At 40.3% G+C, this 24908-nt stretch overlaps 2 protein-coding genes across 2 annotated transcripts in view; both read right to left on the minus strand.

The window, feature by feature from the left end:
• grm2a (glutamate receptor, metabotropic 2a) overlaps nucleotides 1-4185 on the minus strand; it is a 57029-nt gene extending 52844 nt beyond the window's left edge. The window contains exon 1 of the mRNA XM_072684575.1: nucleotides 3382-4185. The gene's annotated coding sequence lies outside the window, so the exon portion shown is untranslated. The remainder of the gene's footprint in view (nucleotides 1-3381) is intronic.
• Nucleotides 4186-6785: 2600 nt separating this feature from the next.
• Nucleotides 6786-24908, minus strand: part of tex264a (testis expressed 264, ER-phagy receptor a) — an 87579-nt gene continuing 69456 nt past the window's right edge. The window contains exons 3-4 of the mRNA XM_072683110.1: nucleotides 19998-20187; nucleotides 6786-8612 (exon numbers count right to left, since the gene is read on the minus strand). Coding sequence (XP_072539211.1) covers nucleotides 8323-8612; nucleotides 19998-20187 — 480 coding nt within the window. The 3' untranslated portion in view covers nucleotides 6786-8322. The remainder of the gene's footprint in view (nucleotides 8613-19997; nucleotides 20188-24908) is intronic.

Consider the following 24908-nt stretch of genomic DNA (forward strand, 5'->3'; position numbering starts at 1 on the left):
TCCTACCTTAAAACACTGCCACAGGACAAGTTAAAACATTTGTTTTATATAACGAAGATAAGACATCACCCCTCAGCCTGCTTCAGCTGATATTCTTGACTTTGGGCCCAACTTGTCACATTACACAGTCAATTATATTTCTGCTGCACATTATTCCACCCATTAGACTCCCTTAGAAGTTGCTATAAACCAGAGACTAAGAGAAAAAAGGCAAGAGGAAGAGGAAATGATCAAGCTTCACTGTTGACTTGTAGAAATCATAGCAGCTAAGAGTTTTGCTATATATGCTATACGGGTAATATTAGGTGTCTTGCCCAAGAAACCTTATTTCTTTATTAGTGTGGTGTGCTTGCCTGGCCAGGGAATTGAACCATAGACTACCATGGGAAAGGTGCAAGGCAAAGCAAGCTGTACAGTGTTTAGGATGAACATTCCACTTTTCTAAAACAATTACACTCTGCTTTTACATTATAAATGTATCATGTTCATGATTTTACAGTGTTCACTTATACTTTTAAAAAAGAAGGTTCCAAAATGAGTTGAAAATGGCCTACACACTCATAAAAGGGTTCTTCTAGAATTTTTTGGTGAACTCAGTGTTTATATCAAGACTGTATGGACAAAAGTATTGGGACACCTGCTCATGAATTTAAAAAGTTTATCCAGCTTTTGTTGCAGTAACTGTCTCCACTGTCCAGGGAAGAAGGCTTTCTTTCTCGATTTTGTAACATTGCTGTAAGGATATGATTGCATTCAGTAAGAAGAGCCTGAGTGAGGTCAGAATGTTGAATGAATGCTTTATACCTCTCTAGCCCATGCCTGCATGGCATTGGTTCTATTCACACCAGAAAGTCCTTTTCTATTGGCAGTACTTCTCAACAGTGACTAGACAAGCCCTGTGTGTGGATTTGCACATATGTGTCAGCAATTTGTGCAACTGAAAGCAGCTAAATGCATTCATTAAAATGGGTGTCCACAAATATTTGGACATGACAACTTAAAGAACCATCTGGATGATTAAACAGCTCTTTGGCTCTCTTTTGTATATACTTCCAAAAAGGCTCATTGAACACTTTTCAGTACTTCATAAAACTTTGCTGTAGAAGCGTGTGTAGCTCCTTTTTAAAGTTTAAAGATACACATGATGCAAAAGTTTAATACTAACTTGGGGGAACCTTTTTGAATTTTGAGAGTATTTTTGAGTCTTTTCCTCCCTCTGACTGGCTGAGATCATTCCATATTCACATTGTCTGATTCACTTTCACATGTGACATCACTTATTATTAAGACTGTTGTCACTTATCAATCATTCTGGAACATGCTGACTAATCTCATGCAGTGTTAACACCAGTCACTTATCTGGATGCCTTAAGCTGCAGTGGCTTAAGCTTTGTGGTCTCTGTCGCGAGACAGTTGTCAGGGCAGAAAAGCTGCTTTCCCTTCATCACACCTCTTCGTAACCCCTCTCCAGGGGGAATTAGTGGTCTAGGTTAGGGCATCATCAGGAGACCCTCACCTCCAGCTTATTTCTCGGAAAGGCTGTGTTACTTTCAGATAAGGAGGCGTTCTTGCACGCAACGTGTGATAAAGCACTTTGGCCACGCTTTGAAAAGAGACTGGATGAACACCACAATGCACACACACTCACCTCCCTGTGTCTGACTAGCAGCTGGGATGCAGGTAAAGTGACTCTGCGTTAAGGCTAAAGGAGCTTTTTCCTGCGCAGAAACAGAGAGGAACATAAGAGCATGTTCTGGAGCTCTGGCCGAGGCTTCAATTATTCACACTAATCAGAATTCTCTGCTGTTTGCTGCTGCTGGGCTTTCCGTTATTTTGCAGTAGTGCTTGATGTTAAGCTACTCGTATCCTACACTTCCAGCACTATCAGCATGACTTTTTTTTTTCTGCAGGTGATATACAGCCTCCTAGTGCTGGAACAACAAGATACAAATGCATCATTTGCAGTTTTGCTACGAGCCCAAGAAACTAACAACTAGCATCTAGCTACTGGATGAACTGTCCTCCATTCACTTAGGTGCTTGTTCTTTCTTATCTACAGTAGCAGAACATGCAGTACTACATGAACACAGGGTGCAGAATATGGACAAAAGTATTGGGACCCCTGCTCATTCATTGTTTAACTAGACTCAGGAGCATTGCTGTGGGAATTTGATTTTATTGCATTCAGTAACAAGAGTGCTAGCGATCCTCATAATGGAGGGGGGGGGGTCTATACCCCTGGCATTGGACAGTAACAGTAGTACTGTATATGCTATTATGATATAATAGGCTTATACTTGTAACACTGTTGTCAGTAACATTATCAAAACATAATTAACATCATTATATATTAATGACAGCATCAGTATTACAATATTATAACTACTCTTAATATAAAATATATGTTAAAATAGTATTAGCATATAATAACTATATGTGTATGATATGCGTGTCATATACACATTTTGATAACCCTTTTAATAAGAACAACATCAAAAACATTATTAATAATAATGATCAGTAAAATCATTGATAAGTGTGCAGGCTCTGTTTTGGGTGCTTTTTGGGTAAATCACATATCCATTCCAAGTAAATCTATAGACACAGTAAAATTCTGCAGTGTCAGACAAATGCAGCGAGCACGCGCGCGGCCACGAGCATGAAATATTCAGAGAAGTGAAGTGGTTGGGAAGTGAAGCGCTTCCTGCCCTGCTGAAGCCCACTGAAGCCCACTGAAGCCCTGCTGAAGCCATGGTAAAGCCCAGCTAGAGGGGTCTGTTAGAGGGAATGCTCCACTCCAGTTTCTGTCAGAGTTTCAGTAGAGTAGTGCAGCCCGTCTTGTTGAGCAGTAGACTGAGTGTTTTCAGCACTGTGAGCGTGGAGAGCTCCCGCAGAGCGCTTCAGCCACGCTGATTAGTTTCAAAACCTCACTCGCTTCTTTCTACAGAGCTTCCAAGATCAGCCCACATCACACAGCGTTTTATTTATTAAGAAAATAAATAGAGAGAAATACCTCCTCCAGAGTCTCGCGCTTACTGACGCACCCCAAAGCGCGGGAATGTAGCTCCATTCTTGAGACTGTGAGATACCGTCAGTGGTGTCTGTCTGTCTGTCTGTCTGTCTGTGTGTCTGATCGTGGAGATAGAGGCGTTTTCACTAATGCACATTTGCTAGGATCTAAAAGGGAACTCATGTCATATGTTAATGCGAGAACACCAGGAGTGAGCATCCTCTGAAAAGAACAACACAGTATTGGGGTAACACCTTTACTTCACCTGTGTGTGTGTGTGTGTGTATGAGGGCTCAAAACACTGGGGGGTCTGTCTGTGCACATTCTATCACACCAACAATAACACGGGCTGATAAAAAAAACAGTCCTACCTGATCTGTCCAGTCTCATCTGAAGGGTCCAGGTGGAGGGTCTTCCAGCTCCTCGCGCTTTCCTCGTGTGTGTGGCTAATGAACGGAGCCGCGGTCAGTGGGAAGTTTGAGGAGGGCGAGCGCGGCGCTGTCCGCGGTGCTGAAACCTCTCTCAGTTCTGCACTTTACTTCACTTTAGAGTAAGACTGCTTAGACCAACGCAGCGCTCCTGCTTCTTCCCCCAGCGGTGCGCTAAAGTGGCAGACCTACCGTATCCGAGGGTCTCTCCCGCGCATCCTCCCGCGCCACATAAAAACAGTGTAATATAAGAACGAGAAGATTTAAGAACTCTAACGGGAGGATCACTATCTAAGTTACTCTCCAGCTCAATCTACCCCCCAAATCAATCGAACGGTTTGCGAGAGAGCGCGTGCTGCTCACGAGGATGCTGCTAAAGACGATGTCAAATCCCGCGCACCCGCTCGTGCGCGCGCTCGAGCTCCGGACGCCTCACAAGAAGCTCGATTTCCAGAACACGAGCATTAGGAAAGAAAAGTGAGCTACCCCGGCGGATGAGTGTCGTACGGTTTGACTGACATTTAGCAACAACGAAAGTTCGCCTCTGGAAAGCTGTGCGCGAGAAACTACCACAGGTGATGCACGCGGCTGCTCGAGCAGTGTATCGAGGGTCGATCAGTCTGTCTGTGTGAGAGGTGGTCTCAGCAGCGCGCTTTCCGCCTTTAACCTGCTGTGCCCAAACGCTCCGGGTTGCGTTGATTTTGTTAGCTGGGCGCGCGCCGGGGCTGTGTGACACGGGGCTCTTGGGCTGCTCGGTCACACACGCGCAGGGAGAATCGATGCCGTTCCACTTTGGGACGACGGACAAGTTTTGACTTGAGGCCAATGGGGGGCGCGTGCGGGAGGGTGAGATGTCCCAGGAGGATAGAGAGAGAACACAGCATGCTTCTTGACCTTTGCCCTCTTGCTGCTAATAGCAATTCTGACGGAACCAATGAGAGCCCGTACAGGTCTAATACGTCAGAGGTCCTGTAAAAGCTGATAAAATATTAAGGACAATTTATTATTACTTAACGCTGGACGTTTCCGAGGCCAGAGCTGGCTGTAGAGGCTTATTCTCCACAGTGGTCAGGAAGAGTACGAATATACTTTAAGTCTGACCTATTCCAGTGAAATGTCCAGCTGTATTGTGAACTTTGAGACCAGGAATGAACCAGTGATGTGTAATATAGGTGATGATTGAGGCCATAGTTGAACTGGAAGAGGCTGTTGGATGAATTAATTAATAATTCATTGATACTTTCATTCCTCTTCTTTTCTGCTTCGCCCTGATCAGGGTCGCTGTGAAATCACTGGCTGCAAGGCAGGAATTATTGAATCTTGTGTGTCAAAAGCAAAATGTATTTATGTGCTCTAGACTCAATGTTCTTTAATGGTTCTAGACATGGAGACATGCATTTTTAGAAAGGAAACCTTCAGCCAGCACTGATCCTTGGAGGTCATGCATGTTCCTTTACACACACACACACACACACACACACAAACACACATTGTTTTAATTTACCAACCAAAAAAAAGGTTCCTGAGAAGCTCTTCCCCCTGATAGAGTCTTTATGGAACTAAAGGGTTAATATATAGAGATATTTGGAACTAATGAACCATTTATGTATTTATTATATTAAGTACTTTTACTTCATATTTGAAGAATTCATTTTTAAAGAGCCCCTAAAAAGAAGCATGTGAATCTCCCTTCATTCCAGCTACTTTACAGCTCTAAAATGTCTAAGGTTGTTAAAGTAACTGGCCACCTGGTGACCTAAGCACCCCTGCTGACACACAAAGGGTCATTTCAGTTTTCAGAGTTTTACTGTTCTTATAAGAATTACATATTTATCATCAAGCACTAGGAGTCCCGCTGAGGCTGGCTCTTGCGAAGTGGTGTAAATATTGATCTTCACTGTAAATAGTAAACGCTTGTGTCGTCCACCAGGAGGATCGGGTGAATTACTGCTTCACAATGAGGGCGAGCTGTACTGAGGCATTGAGCTGTGTGATCTCACACTGAGACATTCTGCTGTTCAGTCGATGGTCCGTCTACACTGAACTACTGTACAACTAACAGAAATCAATGGTGACTCCTGTGAAAAGTAGCAAAGAACTGGGAACAGACAACTTGTTTTCTGCCCAATTCTCTCCCTCTTTCCCTCACCTCGTGAAAAATGCAGTAGTTAGGTGAGTTTTTGCACTGGATGTTTCAGAATTTTTTTTTTTTTAAACAAACTTTGAGAATAGTGTCATTCATGTGTGTGTAAATGCTACCCATAAAGCCATACAATGAAAAGTTATTTACATTTACATTTACATCTTATCCAGAGCGACTTACAAAAGTGCTTTGCTATTTACCCAAGAAAAACCTCAGCTAGTTTGAAATGGCTAAAAAATCAAAGATACCTCTAAGTTTAGACACTACTAAACACAAGTCAGTAAGGTGACCATAATACTTTACTATTCGCCCAAGCATTCTCGGAAGAGGTGGGTCTTCAGACTGCGTTTGAAGACAGCGAGCGACTCTGCCCTTTCGGACACCCAGGACAGAAAAAAGTCTGGACGCTTGTCTTCCGTGGGTTCTGAGGGATGACGGGTCGAGCCGAGCCATACTTGAAGCTCGAAGGGCTCTTGGTGTGGATCGGCTTTTGACCATTGTCATCAAGTACGGTGGGGCTGGTCCTTTCTGGGCTTTGTAGTCCAGCGTCAGGGTTTGAGTCTGATGCGGGCAGCAGCTACAGGAAGCCAGTGAAGAGAACGCAGCAGTGGAGTGACATGGCTGAATTTAGGAACGTTGAAGATGACCCGTGCCGCTACATTCTGGTCATTAATGACAGTGTAATGTAATTAATGACAGTGTAATGTAACAACATAAATGTTGGTATAAAGTCAGTCATAAACAATAATGTGTATTCTACAGGACATTTGATACACACATCAAAAAGGTTAGTGTAAAGTAAAACAGATAGGGTGAAGTTATAAATGTTAATAGAACGCCTTAGAAAATATCTTCTCGTCAGTTGATTACAGAATATTTAATGACAAGTTAAATGTTAGCATTAGGTAAGGAATGACAGTGTAAAGCCCTGAATGCTAGTGTAAAGGAAAAATGATGGTTAAAAAGTCCTTAAAGACAGTATGAGGCAAACAATGATAGTGTAAAGTACAAAATGTAAAATCAGAAATGTTAGTGTACCATCATATTAAATGTTAGTGTATGATAAATGCTAGTATAAAGTCAAACATAACTGTAAAATCATAAATGTAAAGCATAAAATATCATTACCAGATCGAAAATGAGTGTAAAGTCATTCAAATATGTTTGCATAATTCATAAATTTGTGTACACACAGACACACAAGTTTCTTTTGTTTGCACAAAGTTTATATGTTGATACCTTCAGAATTACATTAAAGATTCTGACCTACAGTCAGAGTGTGACAAGGAATAGAAAACAAATAATTAGTATCAAAATGATGAAATAATTACCATGTTAAACGGACATTGAGTTATGAGCTAGGAACAAAAATACATGTGTAAACGGCACACCACTAAGCCTTGAATGTCCCTTCTGTTTATGGCACACAGAACACACTGATTACAAAAATACAGAAACCGAGCATAAAAGGCTAGAGATTACACTCCCATTTTAACCCTTTTGTTCATACACTTCTTTTAAAGATGCCTGTTATCAACAACAAACACGTCTGCCACATGCATGAGAGTTGTTTTATAAAGACCATATAACTAAAACGAGAAGTTATTAACCAGAATAAGAACCTTTACCTTTAACTCCATAATTAACCAACAGGCTTGACAGACCTACAAAACCTGACAATGAAAATATAACCTGTTAATTAATCAATTTATTTCTTATATTTTTAAATCTACAGAACATTTGTTTTATAAATATTAACAAATTATAAAAGATTATTTTTTGGATATATATTTTCGGTTAATTAGTTAGATTCTCATATCTACCAAGAGGTCCATTTTTCCACTTTAGGAATAAGATAATCGTCAAAAGCAGAGCAAGCAGCACAGGCATTGATTACATTGTATGGAAACACAATACAAAGCTCCTTTGTGAAAAATCCTTTGTGTTTGGATTGCGTTAGTTATGATCTTAAGCCAAAACCCTGAAATGGGTGATTTGTCATGAATATGGGAAAATAACAAAATCCTTTCCTGATACACTAAAGATACAATAAGTACAATGTTTCAATAAAACTTCATGACCGATTACAAGAAAAAAAAATCAAGACTGTTCAGTGTCACTCCTAAAAGTATAAGATCTATGAGGAACCTTTTGAAGGTTCTTCAGTTTGAAACTGTGGAAGAACATCTTAAGGTGCTTTGAGGAACCTTCAAGGAACCCGTTTCTTCTAAAAACCTTTTCTTAAAAGTCCCTCAAAGCACCTTAAGAGGTTCCTCCACACTTTCACATTGAAGAACGTCCAAAAAGGTTCCAGCTGAAACAGTCAGTTTGTGAGCTGGGGGAATGTGTTTGTTTATGAAGGTTTATCAAGGTTTTAATGAGAAAACTGATGAGGTTTGGTTCATTTGGTGTTTTAAATATAAAAGACCATCAGAGGTGTAAAATAAAAAGAATTCTCTAGACCAAATCTAGGACTGATGGGCTATTATGGTATTTCTTTAAACCGCAGTACTTCATTATATTGTTATAAGGAGTGTTTAATTATGCATCATCAGACATTGCTCAAGCAACAGATTTACATATCTGAATTAAAAGAGAACTGAAAAACATCACTTATTGTACCTTTAAGGAACAAAATAGCTTTAGTTAACTCCTTCAAACTCACACACACACACACACACACATACAAACACACCCACACCAACTCTTACATACTTCGTCCCTTCCTTCTCTTCCCTTCATCATGCACTTTCTTCATTGTCCTCCACCTGCTGCTCGTCTCCATCTTTCCTCTCCTTCTCTGCTTCCTCCATGTCCATGTCCAGTTCTTCAAACGAGGAGCCACTGCCTAAAGACTCGCTGGAGCCCTTTGCCCCCTGGTCAGCTTCTTCACTGTGTCCATCTTCCTCGTCCTGCTCAGGGCTGCTCGCTTGCTGCTCTGCTGGCGGGTCCACCGCAGGCTCACTGCTCTCAGCACATGACACACCTGCCTCCTGGATCACTGCACCACTCTCCGTCCGACAGCTTTCGCCTGCAACAACATCAAAGACATCTGTTCGACAGCAAGCCCAATTTAAGACAGGCTGCCAACACAAAACTGGCAGTATAGCTTAAGGTTGCACATGAGCAGTTATGTACTGTATAGTTCAAGGCTGCTCACTAAAGCAACAGTTGAATTTTTGAAGGAACACTCCAGTGCTCTTCAGCGTGATACATCGTCTCTGTAGCGTGTGGTTGATTACCGCGGACCATAATTTAGATGCCTCACTGACTTATAATACACTTATGCTGTAAGTTGCTAAAATCCGTCTGTGAATATATATGCAAAACAAGGGCTGTATTTTAAAAAAACACTTTATTTTTCAATGGTATTTCTAATAAATCTGCAATTCTTTCTTCTATCACATTGTATAGTACCACAGTATAGTGGTGTGGGTGGAGTTTCATGGTGGTTCATGATGGATCACATATGGATATCAGAAAACCAAAAAACTTTTCTATGTACAAGGAAATGCATTGGAATTACAGCAGCATGCACATTTAAGCATACACAATTTACTGGTATTTAATTGAATCCATTACCAGTAAAATACCAATACCAGTAAAACGCTCCCTGTGTCACTGGCTGCAACACAATCAAAAGCATATATCCACCCTGTGCTTAACAATTGGAAAGGTGTTCTTTTCATGAAGTTCATAAAACATTTTTGTTCATTGTAAAACCTTTGTTTATTGTGGCCACAAAGTTCTTGTTTACATTTCCAAAATTTCCAAAATGCTTCCGGCCTGTTTAGATATTTCTTTGAAAACTTCTACCTGAAATGGCTACCAGAAAACGCTTTGCAATCTTCCCTCTCTTGCTTTGTGGGCATTACTGGTATTCGTTACTGGAAGTGCTAGGCAGCTGCTTTGAGGTACCCAGGGAGGAGGTTTGAGGAGCTATTAATAAAGCTTTACAACTTGCATACCTTTTCCAACAGTGGTTAAAAAAACCTTGGTGGCTTTAAAATTGTACAAAACAAACATAATAGACTAATCTTGCTTAAAATGTAGCAAAGAATGTTTCAGCTTAAAGTTTATGCTTTTTGGAGATAAGTTTATCTTTTACGCTCTTAAAGGCCTAAGTTTCAGCAAGACTAGTGACACTATGCAAGTAACCCTGATTTTAGCTCAGAGTGTCAGTCTGGCCGAGTCGTGCTGGTTGTCTCTAGTCTGCCAGTCAGAGTCAACAGTTGGATAGAGAACTGTATAGTGTGTGAGCTGCACAGGCTCAAATTTTCGGCCTCCCCAAGTCTGAGAATATTAAATCATAATGATTGGCAACTCAATCTCAACAGACCCATCAATAGCTAATGAGAACTGTTTTAGTTCTATGGTTCACCTTAAATGATGCAGCAGCTACACTCTGGCGCTTGCATATGTCTGATACTGAGCACCGTTTAAGGTGGAACAAAAGTTCGTCTAAGAAACCAACGTCTGCCTGGTACGGACAGTAGCCTCCAATACGTGCTGTGCTGCGTAACACTGTGCTGCTCACCTCCAACTTCTTCTGCAGTCTGTGCAGACCATGCTGACCCAGTCATCCCACCCCCAACCTCACCCAATGGTTTCTTTGGTTTTGTGTCAGCGGAAACGGCACAAACCCTTGTTTCCTAGGTAACCCAAGGTATGCACGTCTTTGGGTGCGTTTGATTTGGTTCAGCAGCAGGCTGAAGTTGTTTAGTGAATGATTCCTAGATCCCTAGTTTTGTGTGTGATGAAGATTTTTGTAAAAATTAGCAAAACGCAGTGTGAGATATCCAGTGCTTTTATAAGCTGCTACGACTACGAGTCCTGTAGTGTACCCAAGGCTTTAGCTCTTCACAGAAACTTAACTTTTGTATGCCACTGGCAGTGAGATGACAGAGCAGCAGATATGGAAACTGCAGGTGCAGTTCTTGAACTGGTATGTTGTAGGTGTAAAAGCTGCAGGCAGCTATAATAATTGTAGCTCAGTACAGGCCATAAAGTGGATGTTTTCATTATCCACACACTCACACCCAGAATCAACGAAAACTAAAAGCTGAACTGAAATGTAAAAAATAATTTTCAATACAAAAAGTAGCTCAGCTTTATATTCTAGGTGCAGCTGCTAATCTTCAGGGATTTGCCACATGTTTCAGCTTCAGAGAATAACTGTCTCTTTATAATGATGGGATGGTGTAATTGGAAAAGCTTTGCTGTCACCAGGTGAGAGCTGCAATTGCCAAGAAATATCATAATTGAGTCAGAAGACCCCTCTGAGACCAGATCCATGCCAAATATAGTCAGAAGAAAAAAAGTTTTCAAGGAAGTGTGTGTGTGTGTGTGTGTGTGTGTGTGTGTGTGTGTGTGTGTGTGTGTGTGTGTGTGTGTGTTCTAAACAGCAGTTAGCAGTAAGAACAGCAGGACTTGTGTTAAACACCTGTGATTCACCTGGAGAATACATCATTAATCACAAAGAACAGAAGGTGCATAAGCAGATTCCTAGAGTCAATTAGAGGCATGTTTGAAAGGGCAAAGTCAGAACAACAGTTAGTTGTTTATATGTAAAAAGAGAAGAGGACAAAGAGGGGAAAGGTGTTTCTTAGGATCGGGTCCTTTAAGTGGGTTTACCACCCACAGTCACACCCACAGAGCACTTCATAAGACTCAGCCGAGTGGCTTGTTTTCTTCATTCTGTGTGAAAATGTGCTTAAATGAAGTTTCCCCCATGACATCCATTTACACATGCCTGCATGACATTTACAAGCCATCCTACTGATGCAGCCAGTCATCAGATTATATAATTCTTCACACTTCACTGAGATTCTCCTAAATCTGTGCCAATAAAGTATGTGTACCTGGCCCAGGTGATTAATGATGAGAATAAGATGACTTGACAAACAAGCCATATAATATCTATCTTAGCTAAGCTGCTGCTACAATTTCCAACAGCTGGTTCTTCTAGTGTGCTCTGGAAATACATACTGCAATTACAACTTGTGCATTATGAATGCTAAGGAGAGTGTCAAAAGTGTCAAAGCAGGATTTAATTGGCAACGTTTTTCCTTTGCAAAAACATGAGGATGCTTCACCATGACTCACTAAAAATCACTGTACACTAATTTACCAAAAGTCTGTGCATGCACATGTGTGTGTACTTGGCTGTGGGCTTATTTTCATACATTTCCAGAACTGGCTTTGTACTAAAACCACAGAAAAAAGTTTTTTCCCCCTCAATGGGACCAACAAAATAACCCTACTCTTCTTAGTTTCTTTTTGCTGATTTGAATTGGTAGGATAACACACCTAAAATTAAAAATGCTGAATAAATTTTCCTTGGGGCGATCCACAAAAGAACCACATTTGATCACCAATGATCAATGAAATGGTCATTACAGTATTTTAAAGCTACAAGAAATACAAGATTTTTGCATAACACACACACACATACACACATATATACAATCATTTTTTTTATACCTTTTTGATTTGTTTGGAAACACATATGATGAACACTCGTAGCTGAAGTCCAGGTGTATCTTTTCATGCCAACATTGGCTACATACCACTAGTAGGTACAACATTTTTTGGAACAACTTCAATCATAACAATTAAGGTGCTACTTTGAGTGATGCCACATAAGAAGAATCTTGGGTTTCATAAAGAAAAAAAAGTGTGTGATGAAACTTTAACTTGGCAAATAACTTTTACACAAGTGAAGGTTTCTCCACACTCACACATTTACAAAAATGTCTCTACAAAACCAAAAATATTTTTCTATGGAACCCCTCAAAGAACCCATTATAGAACAATTCACTCAATTTAAGAGTGAAATCAACATGTAAACACAGCACAAAAGTGTTGGGTTAGGCTTAGAAACTTCTGTATTTGTATATAATATACAGCTCTGGAATTTTTTTTCTTAAATTTTCATCTCATTTTATTCCAGTCATTTCATGAAACAAAGCTGAGTTACCTGAATTTGCAGACTATGAATGGCATAAAGTCAAAGACTAATAAAGGATTATCTTATCTTATCTTAAGTCACCCAACAGCAACGTGAAAGACTAGTGGAGAGCCTGCCAAGACATGAAAGCTGTGACTGGCAGTCAAGGTTATTTCACCATAGTAATTTCTGAATGCTCTCAAAGTTCAAATCTTAGTACAGTGTTGTTTGAATTTGAATAATTCCTTCTTTGCATTAAATTATTATAATCATTTCTTTGCATTATTTGAGCAGCTGTCATTTCTGCAAATAAATGCTGTACATAGCAATATTGTTTTCTCTAAATGTTTTCCAGAGCTGTATGGGACTTAGGTATAACATTGTATTTAAAACAAGCCTGTGTGTGTGTGTGTGTGTGTGTGTGTGTGTGTGTGTGTGTGTGTGTGTGTGTGAGAGAGAGAAGGAGGTTGCCAATTCTACACCCGTCTCCTCTCTGATAGAGAGCGCTAGGTTTGGCCTCTTGCCTCCCGCTGTCAGTATCACTTCATGGCAAGAGAACTGATCCCTCATCCTCACTCATCCCGCTTCTCTCGACAAATCAGTTATGGCATCTCAATTAAGCTAAAGCTCTCTCCTCATTGTGTATAACGAAGGACGGGGAGAAAATAGGCGCAGCCATGGTGAAACCTTTTCAAAACTGATTAAGAAAAGCGCCACAGCACACCTTGAGTCTTCCCACCACCTAAACAGGCTTAAATGTCATTCACATGCAATGAATCATCATGGCGGAACCGGAATTGATGCCCTTTTTATGGCAATAATAAACCCTCCAGTAATAGTAAGAGGTGAGGCAAATCAAAGATCAGGAAATAAGTGCCAAAGGAGCAGAAGGAAAAAGGCACTCCCATTGAAGAGGCCTGTACATCTTTTCATCTAAATATCATTCTGAGGACATGTCTAGGCCACATCTTCAGGAAGTACTAAATATATCCCTTACCTATCAAAAGCCATGTGTTCTGGACACCTCTGCAATATCTGTTCATTTAAACCTCCCGAATTTTAGAAAAACACAATTTCTTCACTGACTGGAATTGACTACACAATGTGCCTTTTCCTGAACATGTTGTGGATGTAGTCAGTTCTTACATTATACAGACCACTGGCAAACTAGATGTTTTGTTGGTTTTCTTTTTATGAGTGCAGCAAATTCTGAATAAAAATGACTACACTAAGTATAGGATAGCAACTGGGTAGCAGTTTTTAAAACCTGCCTCTACTGGTGTATTTTCTCCGCATCAAAATATAATGAAAATGTCTTTAATCATGGTATATCATTTTTACCATCTCACCCACCCCTAAAATTACACTCAAATTCTGCATATTCATATGTTTTTTAGATTTTAGGTTTTAGAAAAGGATTCAATGAGTTTGCAGAAGGCTTTAGTCAAATTAAGTAGCCTGGACACACTATGACAACAGATTGATGAACAATTCCAGACCTTTAAGCTTGTAGTTAATGCAGAACTGAACAGCAAGTCAGTAAGGACTGAATAAGACTAAAATAAATTAGCTAAAACTTTCTAAGTCATGAAAAAATAAACAAGGTATTACTATTCATTCAGCCTAAAGCAGTGGTAGTGTTTTAACTCAAACTGTTTTTAAATAAATGTTTTTACATGTCCACCAACGGTTCAATATTAGTACTATGACTGGTATTACTGGAACTGGTATATTCTGACTAAAGTCCTTCTTGAGTTAACTTGAGTTAAGCTTAGCCTGACTTGAACATTTTCTGATTGATATAAGCCACAGTATCATAAACAAAATGTACCCCATTGGCCCTCACCTTAATGTTTGTGAGGAACCTTTTAACCAGCTGGAGAAGATTAGATTGGACTAGTGCTGAGACTGCTTGGCCCTTGTGAGCTGTCTGAACGTGTTCTGTACTCGGAACAGCATGATGCATTGTTGGTCCTCCTGAGTACTGGAGCACTGTGGATAGATTTGTTCACAGCTTGGTTTACACCCCCCCCCCAAAAAAAATCATCGTCACTTCTACAAAAAGACCACTAGGGAGTGGGGCTGTACTCAAAGAGTGCTCCTAAGTCACAGGCTCTCTTTAGTTTGCCTAATCGCTTTCCCTCTTCTTAATAACTCACCCTCTTTCTCATTATCAGTTTCAGCACTGGACAGCTCCTGACCTGCCTCAGATCCAGTAGAAAGGGCTCGGAGAGATGGGCACCAGGGATTATAAATCATTAGGGCCTAAAATTATTCCATTTTCTAGTTCAACAAGCCAAAATCAATTAAATGAGATTAAAAATAAATTAATATAAAAAATGAAATGAGCTCATGGTGCAAACAAACGCTTCACTCAGCCTTACCTTAAATTACTGCCATTAGACTTTTATCTGTCATGATACTAACACATAACACAATTCAATATGATTTTAAATACAGACAACATACCAGATAACATGTGCATGTGGGGGCTTGTATATGTAGTGCAACCGGGAACCAGAAGGTTTTGCCCATGGGTTCCATATTGGCCCCACATATGGATGCCCACGGGGGTCAGTAATAGGGCCAGGATGAAGCATAGTTACCAGAATCCAGACATTTTCTAAGACAATGTTTCTAAGAATACATTTCAATCCTAATTTAAACACATATGAAGTGTAAATGGTTGGTAAAGGAAGGGGAGGGTTTTTAGTATAAAGTGTTCTCTTTTAAATACATGATTTAAATACATATTCATATACACACACACACACACACACACACACACACACACACACACATATATATATATATATATATATATATATATATATATATATATATATATATATATATATATATATATATATATATTAAACACACCAGAATTCAACAGAGGCACACCTGAATGTTTTAACCTTCTTTTTTTTTACAAAACGTTTGTCCTCAGTCAGACTGCAAGGGACTATCAGGGGACTGTGCTCTTCAAGCCACTCTGTGGGCTTTCATTCAGATTAAGGTCAGAGCTCTGACAGAGCAGCTCAAGGATGTTTTTTTTTTCTTTAGCCACTGTTGCTTTGGCACATCGTTGTATGTTACAACACCAGGCAGTACAGCTAAGCACATTTACTCTGTTATTTAGTAATGTCAACTTGACTAAAGTGCAAATGACCACAAGGAAAAAGAAAAAAACTGGGACAGAGGTTTTATGGTCAGATAAAACAAAGATATTTGGAAGAATTAAGGTGAGGAATTCAACCACAAGAAACTGTACCAGCATGCACATTGCACACACTGGATGGAATAATGAAGAACGAGGACAACCTCAGAATTCTTCAGCATAAACTCCAACAGTCAGCTAGATGGTAGAAACTTGGACACTTCTGGGTATTCCAACAGGACAATGAAGCAGGGTGGCATTAAGCTTTTTGGGCTAAAAATGGCAAATGATCAGATCTCTCCAGTAGAGAGAGAAGAAGAGTGTCAACATCCCAGCAGTGTCCAACCAAACAAATGTAAAGAAACACTGGATGTTAACAATGCTAAATGTACATTATCGTTGTTCAGCTATCTTTAGTCAGGCCATTTGTATCACCTGCCTAATGGTCATTAGCTGTGTGTGCTGACACGTAAGGTTCTTCTGTTGTAAGAAAACAGGATCATTGGCTCTACTGTTATGTGTTTATACTCACACGCTTTATTAAACTCCTTTGTTGTTTAATGTAATAATAGCAATTAAAGAAGCATTAAAGAACAAATTGAAAATACACAATCCTAACATGGATATTACACATCTGAGCTTTAAGGGATGTTCTGTTGGTATTTATGACTTATGAATAAGTTCCAGGGTCCCTCAAGACAAGCTTTCTGACAAACCTGCGCTAGTTTCAGGCATGCCAACGGAGCCAGCTGACTGGAAGTCTTGACAAAGCTGCTAAACAGAAGCACACCCTGCCTTGGAAAGCCTCTTGGATAACATTTGCCTGAATTAGTTTCTAAATTGGGTCCAGTGGGATTGTTACCAGAGCATCAGGGTTTTTGTTGGGTAAAATCTTTGAGACGAAAGGAGGAATTCTGAAGGAGAGGACTGGATAATTAGAGACAGATGGAGAGGGGAAAGAGGACTAAAGGGAGAGAGGGAGAGTGAGTGAGGTCAGTATAATGAGCTAAAATAGAGGCAGGTCAGAGCTTGGGTGATGGCTGAAATGCACACAGTCCATCACGCTGACATCCTGACAAACTGACTGCAGACACTTTTCAGTCAGTCTGTTGATCTAATCTTTATTTTTCAGCATATCTGGTGCAGATTCCCCTCAACCTTGTTCCATAATGCATCACTTTGGATTACACTGCACTGACAGTGATGCTGAAAATCTTCTCTTCAGAATTCCTACTTACTTGTATCTGTATTTTTATTTTGTATATATTCAAGGTTTTCCACTCACCTTCACACCTGTGTTAATGTGATGCGACAATAAATGTAATTTGATCATTTGACCCTGGATATGATGAGGCTTTGCTGTTGTAATAATATGATTACAATTGACTTCAAATAATACATTGTTATACACTTGCAACAAATAATTGAATTACTTTATAATGTCTTGTTTTACTACTTAAATGGCATATTTAGTGTTTTATACAACTTCAGGAGTGTGTGTTACTGTCTATAGGGTGGGTGTTGATTTTAGAGGCACCTGACATACTATAATTTCAGTACAAACCATTTTTTTTTGCCAATTATCTCCGCAATTTAGTCTTTTCCAATACCCACCAACTAGCTGAGTGATTGGTAAAGTGGGGGCCATTATCCTCTCTGGGATTCCCAGCTTTGGTTTTTGCCTTTTTCAGAGTATCTGCAGTTAATCGCCCCAGAGATATGATGTGCGAGCATTTGGAGAAAAAAAGATACAAACACAAACAAACACTTTAACTGTTAAGCACAGGGGGGGATCGATCATGCATTGGGTTTGTGTTGCAGCCAGGTAGAGAGGGGGAGAGATTCAGTTACTTATCAACAAATTCTGAAAGTAAACATTACAAAAGTTAAAAAAGCTAAAGATAAAAACAGGAAGGTTTTATGCCAGGATAATGAAGTGTTAAGTGATTTCAACACCTTAAAATCCACAATGGACTACCTCAAGACGTGCAAGCTGAAGGCTTCATCATGGTCCTAGTCGGTCATAGAATCTGACAGAACTAGAAGCCTTTTACAAGGGGGAATGGGTGATAATCCCCCAAACAAGATTTGAAAGACTGGCTACAAAAAGTGTTTACAAGCTGTGATAATGACCATACAGGGTGCCCAAACTTGCTTTGGGCCTTTTTCCCTTTTACTTAGTTTTAAACTGTAAAAGATGGAAATGATACAGTAATCTTGTGTTAAATAATAAAGAAATATTTACTGTCATGCAGGTCATCTTTTACTGACTTAACTTTTCACAGTAACCAATATTTTGCCACTTTTGCATGTCCCTGTATGTGCCATTGTACAATGGCCGTGACGTCTGTACTGTAGCTGTGAGAATCTTGTTATTAACAGCCCATAACAGAATGTAAAGCATTGGCTAATGGGCAAATCGAATGTTCTGCAGCTCAGGTTTCCACAGATACGATAGGAGAGGGGAGTGGGGGGGTAGAGTGGGGGGGTGGCTGAGTTGAGCACTCTGCAATCTCCAAATGAAGGAGTTTGATTCACAACCTGCACTTGTCAGATATAGCGGAACAGTGATTGATCAGCCTCTAATTAAGAAGAGATAAACACACACACACACACACACACACACACACACACACACACACACACACACACACACACACACACATTCACAGACACATTCATGAACACAAACACAGGTAAACACACAGTTTAGTTGATACTGCATATGGAATGCTGATTATCTGGAGCCTAGAGACTAAAAACTTCACTGCCTGTGGAGTCTCCACTTCCATCAGCATCAAAGGCTTGTTCTTTGCTTGCTTTAATTAGGATATGCATAGAATAAGATGGTCCTGCAGTGCATAAATTCACCATATGTCCAAATGCTTGCAGACACCTGCTCATCCAACATTTCTTTAGAAACCTTAGGGTAGTAATTGGGAGTTTTTCCTCCTATTACTGCAGCAACAATCTCTATTCTTCTGGAAAGGCTTTACACTACACTCTTAAAAATAAAGGTGCTTCAAATGGGTTTTGAGCAATGTTATAAAAGAACCATAAAGAACCATAAAGAACCATGTTTGTAAAAGACCCTGTTTACACCTGGTCACTTCATATGACTAGTATTTGGATTGTGACCTGATAGGATTTAAGCCACATGTATTCACACCTGGTAGTCAAATGCGTCTTTGGTTAATCAGACTGAAATCTTATCACTGTGTGGGACAGAATATGCAAATTTGCTTGTTGCACTGCAATTACTACTTGTGTCGGTTGTACTGGGGGGAGTTTTGGTTCTTGAATCTGTCTGGAAGATACGGATGCTTTTACTCTGAAGCACCTTTATGAAGCTCCTTTATGTTTTTAAGAGTGTAGATGTTAAAATATTGCTGTGAGAATCAGATTGCATTTAGCCCCAATAGCATCAGTGATGTCAGGTACTGATGTTGATTGTGTCTGGAGTACAAACAGCACTACAGCTCATCTTAAAAAGGTATTCAGTGCTCTTTGACCCCGGTGCTCGAAGGCTTTAAACCGTTTTCTATGGAGATTACACAAGCTGTGCAACTAATTGACATTGAGTCATTGGTAGGCTCTGACAGCACATTAAAGTAGCTTAGAAGGGCTGTCTGGACACTGGTGGGCATATAGTGTAGTATATGTACAGTGTAAACGGTATGGGTCAAATATCTTTAAAAAAAACAAGCTTAATATAATATATACCCAATTGCAAGTGCACACACACACTATTTTGCTGACCGTTGACCCAGTGGACAGCTTCTGACCTGCCGCGAAGAATCCAAAATAAAAAAAAAAGCCCTGTTGTTTACTGAACTACTGGCAGGTTTAAAACTGTTCAAGGAAAGACCTTGAAAGGGAAAAGGGAGAAAAATAAGACAGAATAAAGAATCTACACAAAGAGACTACACACTCAATGGAGGTCACATTTGCACACAGCTAAGCTGACTTGCTGAAACACAGTGCGAGAGAAATGAGAGGGAGAAAAAAAGAAGACGAAGAAGCGGTTCACCAGGCTGACTACATCACAAAGCATCACTCTTATGGGCCATTATACGCCTATGACTTGTACGTGTGTCATACATGTTTAAAAGACACTGCATACTTACCTGTCTCTTAACTGTGTCCCTTTGTCATCATTATGACATATTACTGACTGTAAAGGACATCACAATGGTAGCGCTGTCTCTTACCGGCAGCATCAAGCCAGTGCTGTTGACATCACAATGACACTATATCCTTTAACACTCTACCCAAGTTCCCCTGCGACCTCAAAATGTTATTTATACCTGTCTCCGTGACTTCATCACCTTTGTCTTCTTCATCTTCCTCCGCCTCCTTTGGCTCCTCTTCAGCCTTTGTTTGCTTCTCTAGAAGTTCAGGTACGAAAAAGCTCTCCTGGTTCTCCAGTGGGCACATGTAGTGGATCAAATCTCCCTTGCAGATCTCTAGGAAAGGATATGCAGACAGTCTTCTTTCCTAAGGTAGAACAAGAGAGAGAGAGATGCTAAGTTATGCCTGTTAGCTATAAGCTATAGCTATCTGCTCAAGCTTAATCTAGTTCTTAGGAACATTAGATGGCTTGAGTCGGACTCACACCCAACTCACAACCAGTGATGAGATTTTACTCAAACTTGCACTCAGAGACTCAACAGTCTCGCACCTTGAGACGTGACTTGGACTCGCACACCAGAGAGTCGAGACTTAACTCGAACCCAGAGAGTCAACACTTGACTCAGGCTTATATCCAAAGAGTAGAGACTCAATTCAAACTCACACTCAGAGTTAAGACTTGAGTAAGACTCATATCCCAGAGAGCCCAGATGTGACTCAAACTCTCATTCAGATGGAGTTTAAGACTTGAGACTTAACTCCGATTTGCACCCAGGGTCACAATTTTAGTCGGACTCACATCCCAGAGAGTCAAGACTTTTAACCAGTGTTGAAATTTAACTCAAGCTTGCACAGAGCTGACACTTACCTCGACCTCGCACCCAGAGAAACGAGACTCGTCTCAGACTCACAGCTTGAGACTCAACTCAGGCTTACATCCAGAGAGTTAAGACTTGAATCAAACTTACAACAATGTTTCTGCCTCTATGCAAGTAACAGAATGGTCATCGATTATTCTGGAGGCTGCTGGAGGAAGGAAAAGAAAGCTGTGGGGAGTGAAGTGGAAGAGCATTAAAAGCCTGTGTGATTTTTAATCACAACTCTGTTAAATAGGTCTGTAGTAACAGATTACAACAACAGGTGTCCCATGGGCTATAGAATACAACTGTTCATTTGGCATGGCAGGAAAGCAGCATGGCAGTAACACTCCAGTGGTTATATCATGGTGCAGCAACTGGAAAACTTTTTTTTTTAAATAGAGAACGTTACCTATAGCTCTAAAAATGTAGGAAGTGAGTCACAGTGAGAGTGGATGTCCTACTTTTCAACTTCATTTCTCCATTTTATCACATCAGTGTAGTTCTAGTCTACTAGTAATATTATAAGATAATGAATGGTGCTCAGTGACACTCAGTGACCTTGAGCAATGTTGGAAATCACAGTTGGGCACCTCTCGGAAAACGTGTGCCTTCATTAAAAACAATGATTTCCAATGGTTGCCACATCGTCTGCCATCCACTTGACAAGTCTGCTGTAGGGTAACCTCGACACAACAGAGTGATGAGGTACACTGATAAACTGTACCACAAACTGTACAATCTGTATCAACACCTTATTGTTTTCTCTTTAATGAGTTTATTGCTGATTAATTTTTTTGATTATAAAGTGGCAGAATAACAGACGAACAGTGCTTTGCTGAAGACCTTCCCTGTTCCTCTGATTCATTAGCGTCTCCCCACAGCTCCTTTACTGATCAAATGCACAGGCCTTATGACAACTCCACAGCCAGACGAGGCTTTACACCAATTAGGCCATTTTTAACAAGCCAGCCTTGTTAGGTTTGGAACTACACACCGCATTAACATTGTTGAGAGAAAGCAATGCGAAGCAGGGCGCCAACTGGCCTGGTGACAATAAGACTTTAGCAGGTCTACATGTGCCTGCTGGGTTCCATCATTACAGTCACCTTAAAGGGTCCTTTCAGCATTTCTATCAGGATAAATAACAGTATGGTTCATAAGTCCAAAATGATTTTTTCCCCAAATAAAGGGCTATGCCATTTTCTTCTATTTGGTTTACATTTGTCCTAAGCTTTGAATTTCATTATAACCATATTACCGGTATTCCAAACCTTTGGTGGTTATAATATTCTGATATGACTGTGTATTTGATGTACACCAGTTGCTTAAAAATGTTTTTGTAGTAAAATAAGCTATTCCTAACCCAACCTACAAAGATAGGCTTAGTGTTTCGTAATAGGTTTTTATTTGGGTTGGAAAGTCAACACTTTATTATCGCATCCACTGCATTTATCAGCAGCTTTTCTCTTATGTGCAACAGAATACAAGACATCATAAAATATTCATGCCTGCCAAAATGCTGCTAATATCCATGTGAGGCAAGCGCATATTTAATTTGTTAGCAGAGGGTCCACAGAGAGAACAAGTGCTATATAAAACACATACACACACGCCTATACAAGTAGGCAAGCAGAGATGCATCCTTGGAGTGGCCAATTGTGTTAAAAATGGAGACAAATGAGCAAATGGGCTGGAAAAAGCAAACCCAGGAGGTGATAATACAGCTTGAGCTGAGGAACCAGAAGAGTCTATAAAAACAACACAAAATGTTTCTAATATGAGAATGTACAGGTTGAGTGTGCATCACGAGGGGTTTCATCCAGTGCTGTGGGAATTATTTGACCATTTGTTCCCTAGTCTTTCTAAAGAGAAACTTCAGACTCCTCCATTGACCAATTTTACAACTTCTGGTACCACGATTCAGGCACTTGTCCTTCTTTCTTTCTGTAATGTGTTTCTGCAGTGTTCTTTGATAGTACAATGAAAGATGAGGTAACTAGTAAGGTGTTCAGGACTTTAAGCATTAAGGATTAAGGATTAAGCAAGCTGGAGTAATATGCAGTATGTGGTCCAAAGCAGAGGAGGCAGAGGAATACAAGCTGCAAGGCTAGAGGGTTGGCAATGCAAAACACCTTCACAGATGACACAAATGACACACTGTCCATATCTGGTCAAACCCCATGGGCAGTGCAAGAATAGAGAGCAAAGCTCGGAAGAAGAAAATAACGGCTCAGGTATAAGAGGCTGAGGTAATATTAAGAGGAGGAGAGTGAGAAAAGAAGAAAAAAGGGGGGGGGGGGGGTCACTTTTTCTGCTGGGTGTAATACATAGCGCTCTCTCTCTCTCTCTCTCTCACACACACACACACACACACACACACACACACACACACACACACACACACACACATACATACACACTCATTCTCTTCCGTTTCACACTCTCTCTTACTTATGGCTGATTGATTGGTTTTAATCTAATCCTGTGTGAAAGAGCTATGTACTGAGCAGCATGAATCACCTGATACACATAAAGAGTGTGGCCCCCGGGGGCCCACATGCAAATGAGAGCACGTCTTCTTGAAGCAGGAGAGATAATGAGTTTAGGCGAGACAGAGAGAGAAAGACAGAGAGAGAGAAAAGGGGGGAGAGGAGAAGACAACAAAGACAATACATCCCACACGCTCGTCTCCCCAGAAAAAGGTTGTCAAAAGACGGCAGCAAGACAGAGAAAGGAGAACGCAGAAGAGAAGAGAACTGTAAACATGTGTCTGCAAGCGCCATTTCTGTGCCATGCTATCTCATGCCTACAGCACATTACAATGAAATCAATCTAATCCAGGCGCTGATGAAAGCATTTCTGTGAGCATTCACTCAGGCTGCAGGTTAATTCATTAAATAAAGCCATCCTCTATATGCCAATTATATCAGCACTGCTTATGCATTCAATTAAAACTTCTACAGCCAGATGAGGTTACATGCTGGTGCATGGTGTGACCCTGCTGGAAGAAAACAAGACCAGCTTAGCGTATGTTTTAGTTTGAGTTTGATGGTTTAGCTGGACTTCTCACATAACCAACCTGACCAAGCTAGCCAACAAGTATATCCAAGGTGGTTGACCAGCATGACAAAACTAGTCAATCAGCTTTATGTAGTAAACCAGTATGACCAGACTGAGGACCTGAGCTTGGTGAAGCTGGTCATGCTAATAGACCAGCTATTCTAGAAAACTCAATTTCCGCCTCAATAACCTGCTTTTCATCCACCTTGACCATCAACCAACAACCAGCTTGGACCACCTGAAACCAGCTACCAGCAAAAGCTGGTCTTGAGCTGGGCTGGATGTTTCAGCAGGGAATAGCTCTCAAGTTCTTGCTGTTTTAATAACTTGCAGCTGGATACACTACAGTAACAGCAAAGCTTGCTTCAAGGCAAGGCTCTGAGGCAAGAGAGACCTTTTCAGATAAATTAAATTTCATTCCATTGTGAAAAGACTAAGCTCAGACAGGGACATTTTAAAGAACACTCTCCAGCTCCTTTTAGACATACTGTAACACAAGTACAGAATCAGCCTTAGTCCAATGCTTTAGTAGAGCTGGGCAATGTGATAATATTTATAGCTATTGTGATCTTTTATAGCATTATGTGTCACAATGTGCTTTACTGAGCTTTCTGTGGATGTTCTAAGTCTGTAACACAAAAGAACTGCATGTTTCATAACAGCATTGTGTGCCCTGGTTAACTGGAATCAGTGCAGCACAGTGTGTGAAACACAATAAAATGTGTACTTTTCAGTTTCTGAGTGCAATTTCTAAATACATCAACTGTATAACTATATGTTTTTCCTCATTAATTCCTTATTAACTTTTAATATCAGGATAAAAATGATCTTATGACATTTTCTGCACTGTGATTTTATATTCATGCTGTATCGTCACACCCTAGTGTTTATTATGAAAGCTAGGGTTGACAGTACACAGTACAACAAAAAGGGTGGAAAAGTGAATCTTTGCACGTATGCAGCTATTTGGGTTCTTTGTCAATGGAGCAATGAAAGTGTGTTATCTGGAAAGATGGTGCTCCATCTAATATGTTTGGGATGAGCTGGTGAGTTAGGGATGAGGTGGGGTAGTGATCTTCCGATGTCTTGTCCTCACTAACGCTCATAGAGAACAATCAAATCCTCACAGTAATGCTCCAACATCTAGCAGAAAGCCTAGAGACAGTT

This window comes from Salminus brasiliensis, chromosome 7, assembly GCF_030463535.1.
Source record: "Salminus brasiliensis chromosome 7, fSalBra1.hap2, whole genome shotgun sequence".
NCBI classification, from domain to species: domain Eukaryota; kingdom Metazoa; phylum Chordata; class Actinopteri; order Characiformes; family Bryconidae; genus Salminus; species Salminus brasiliensis.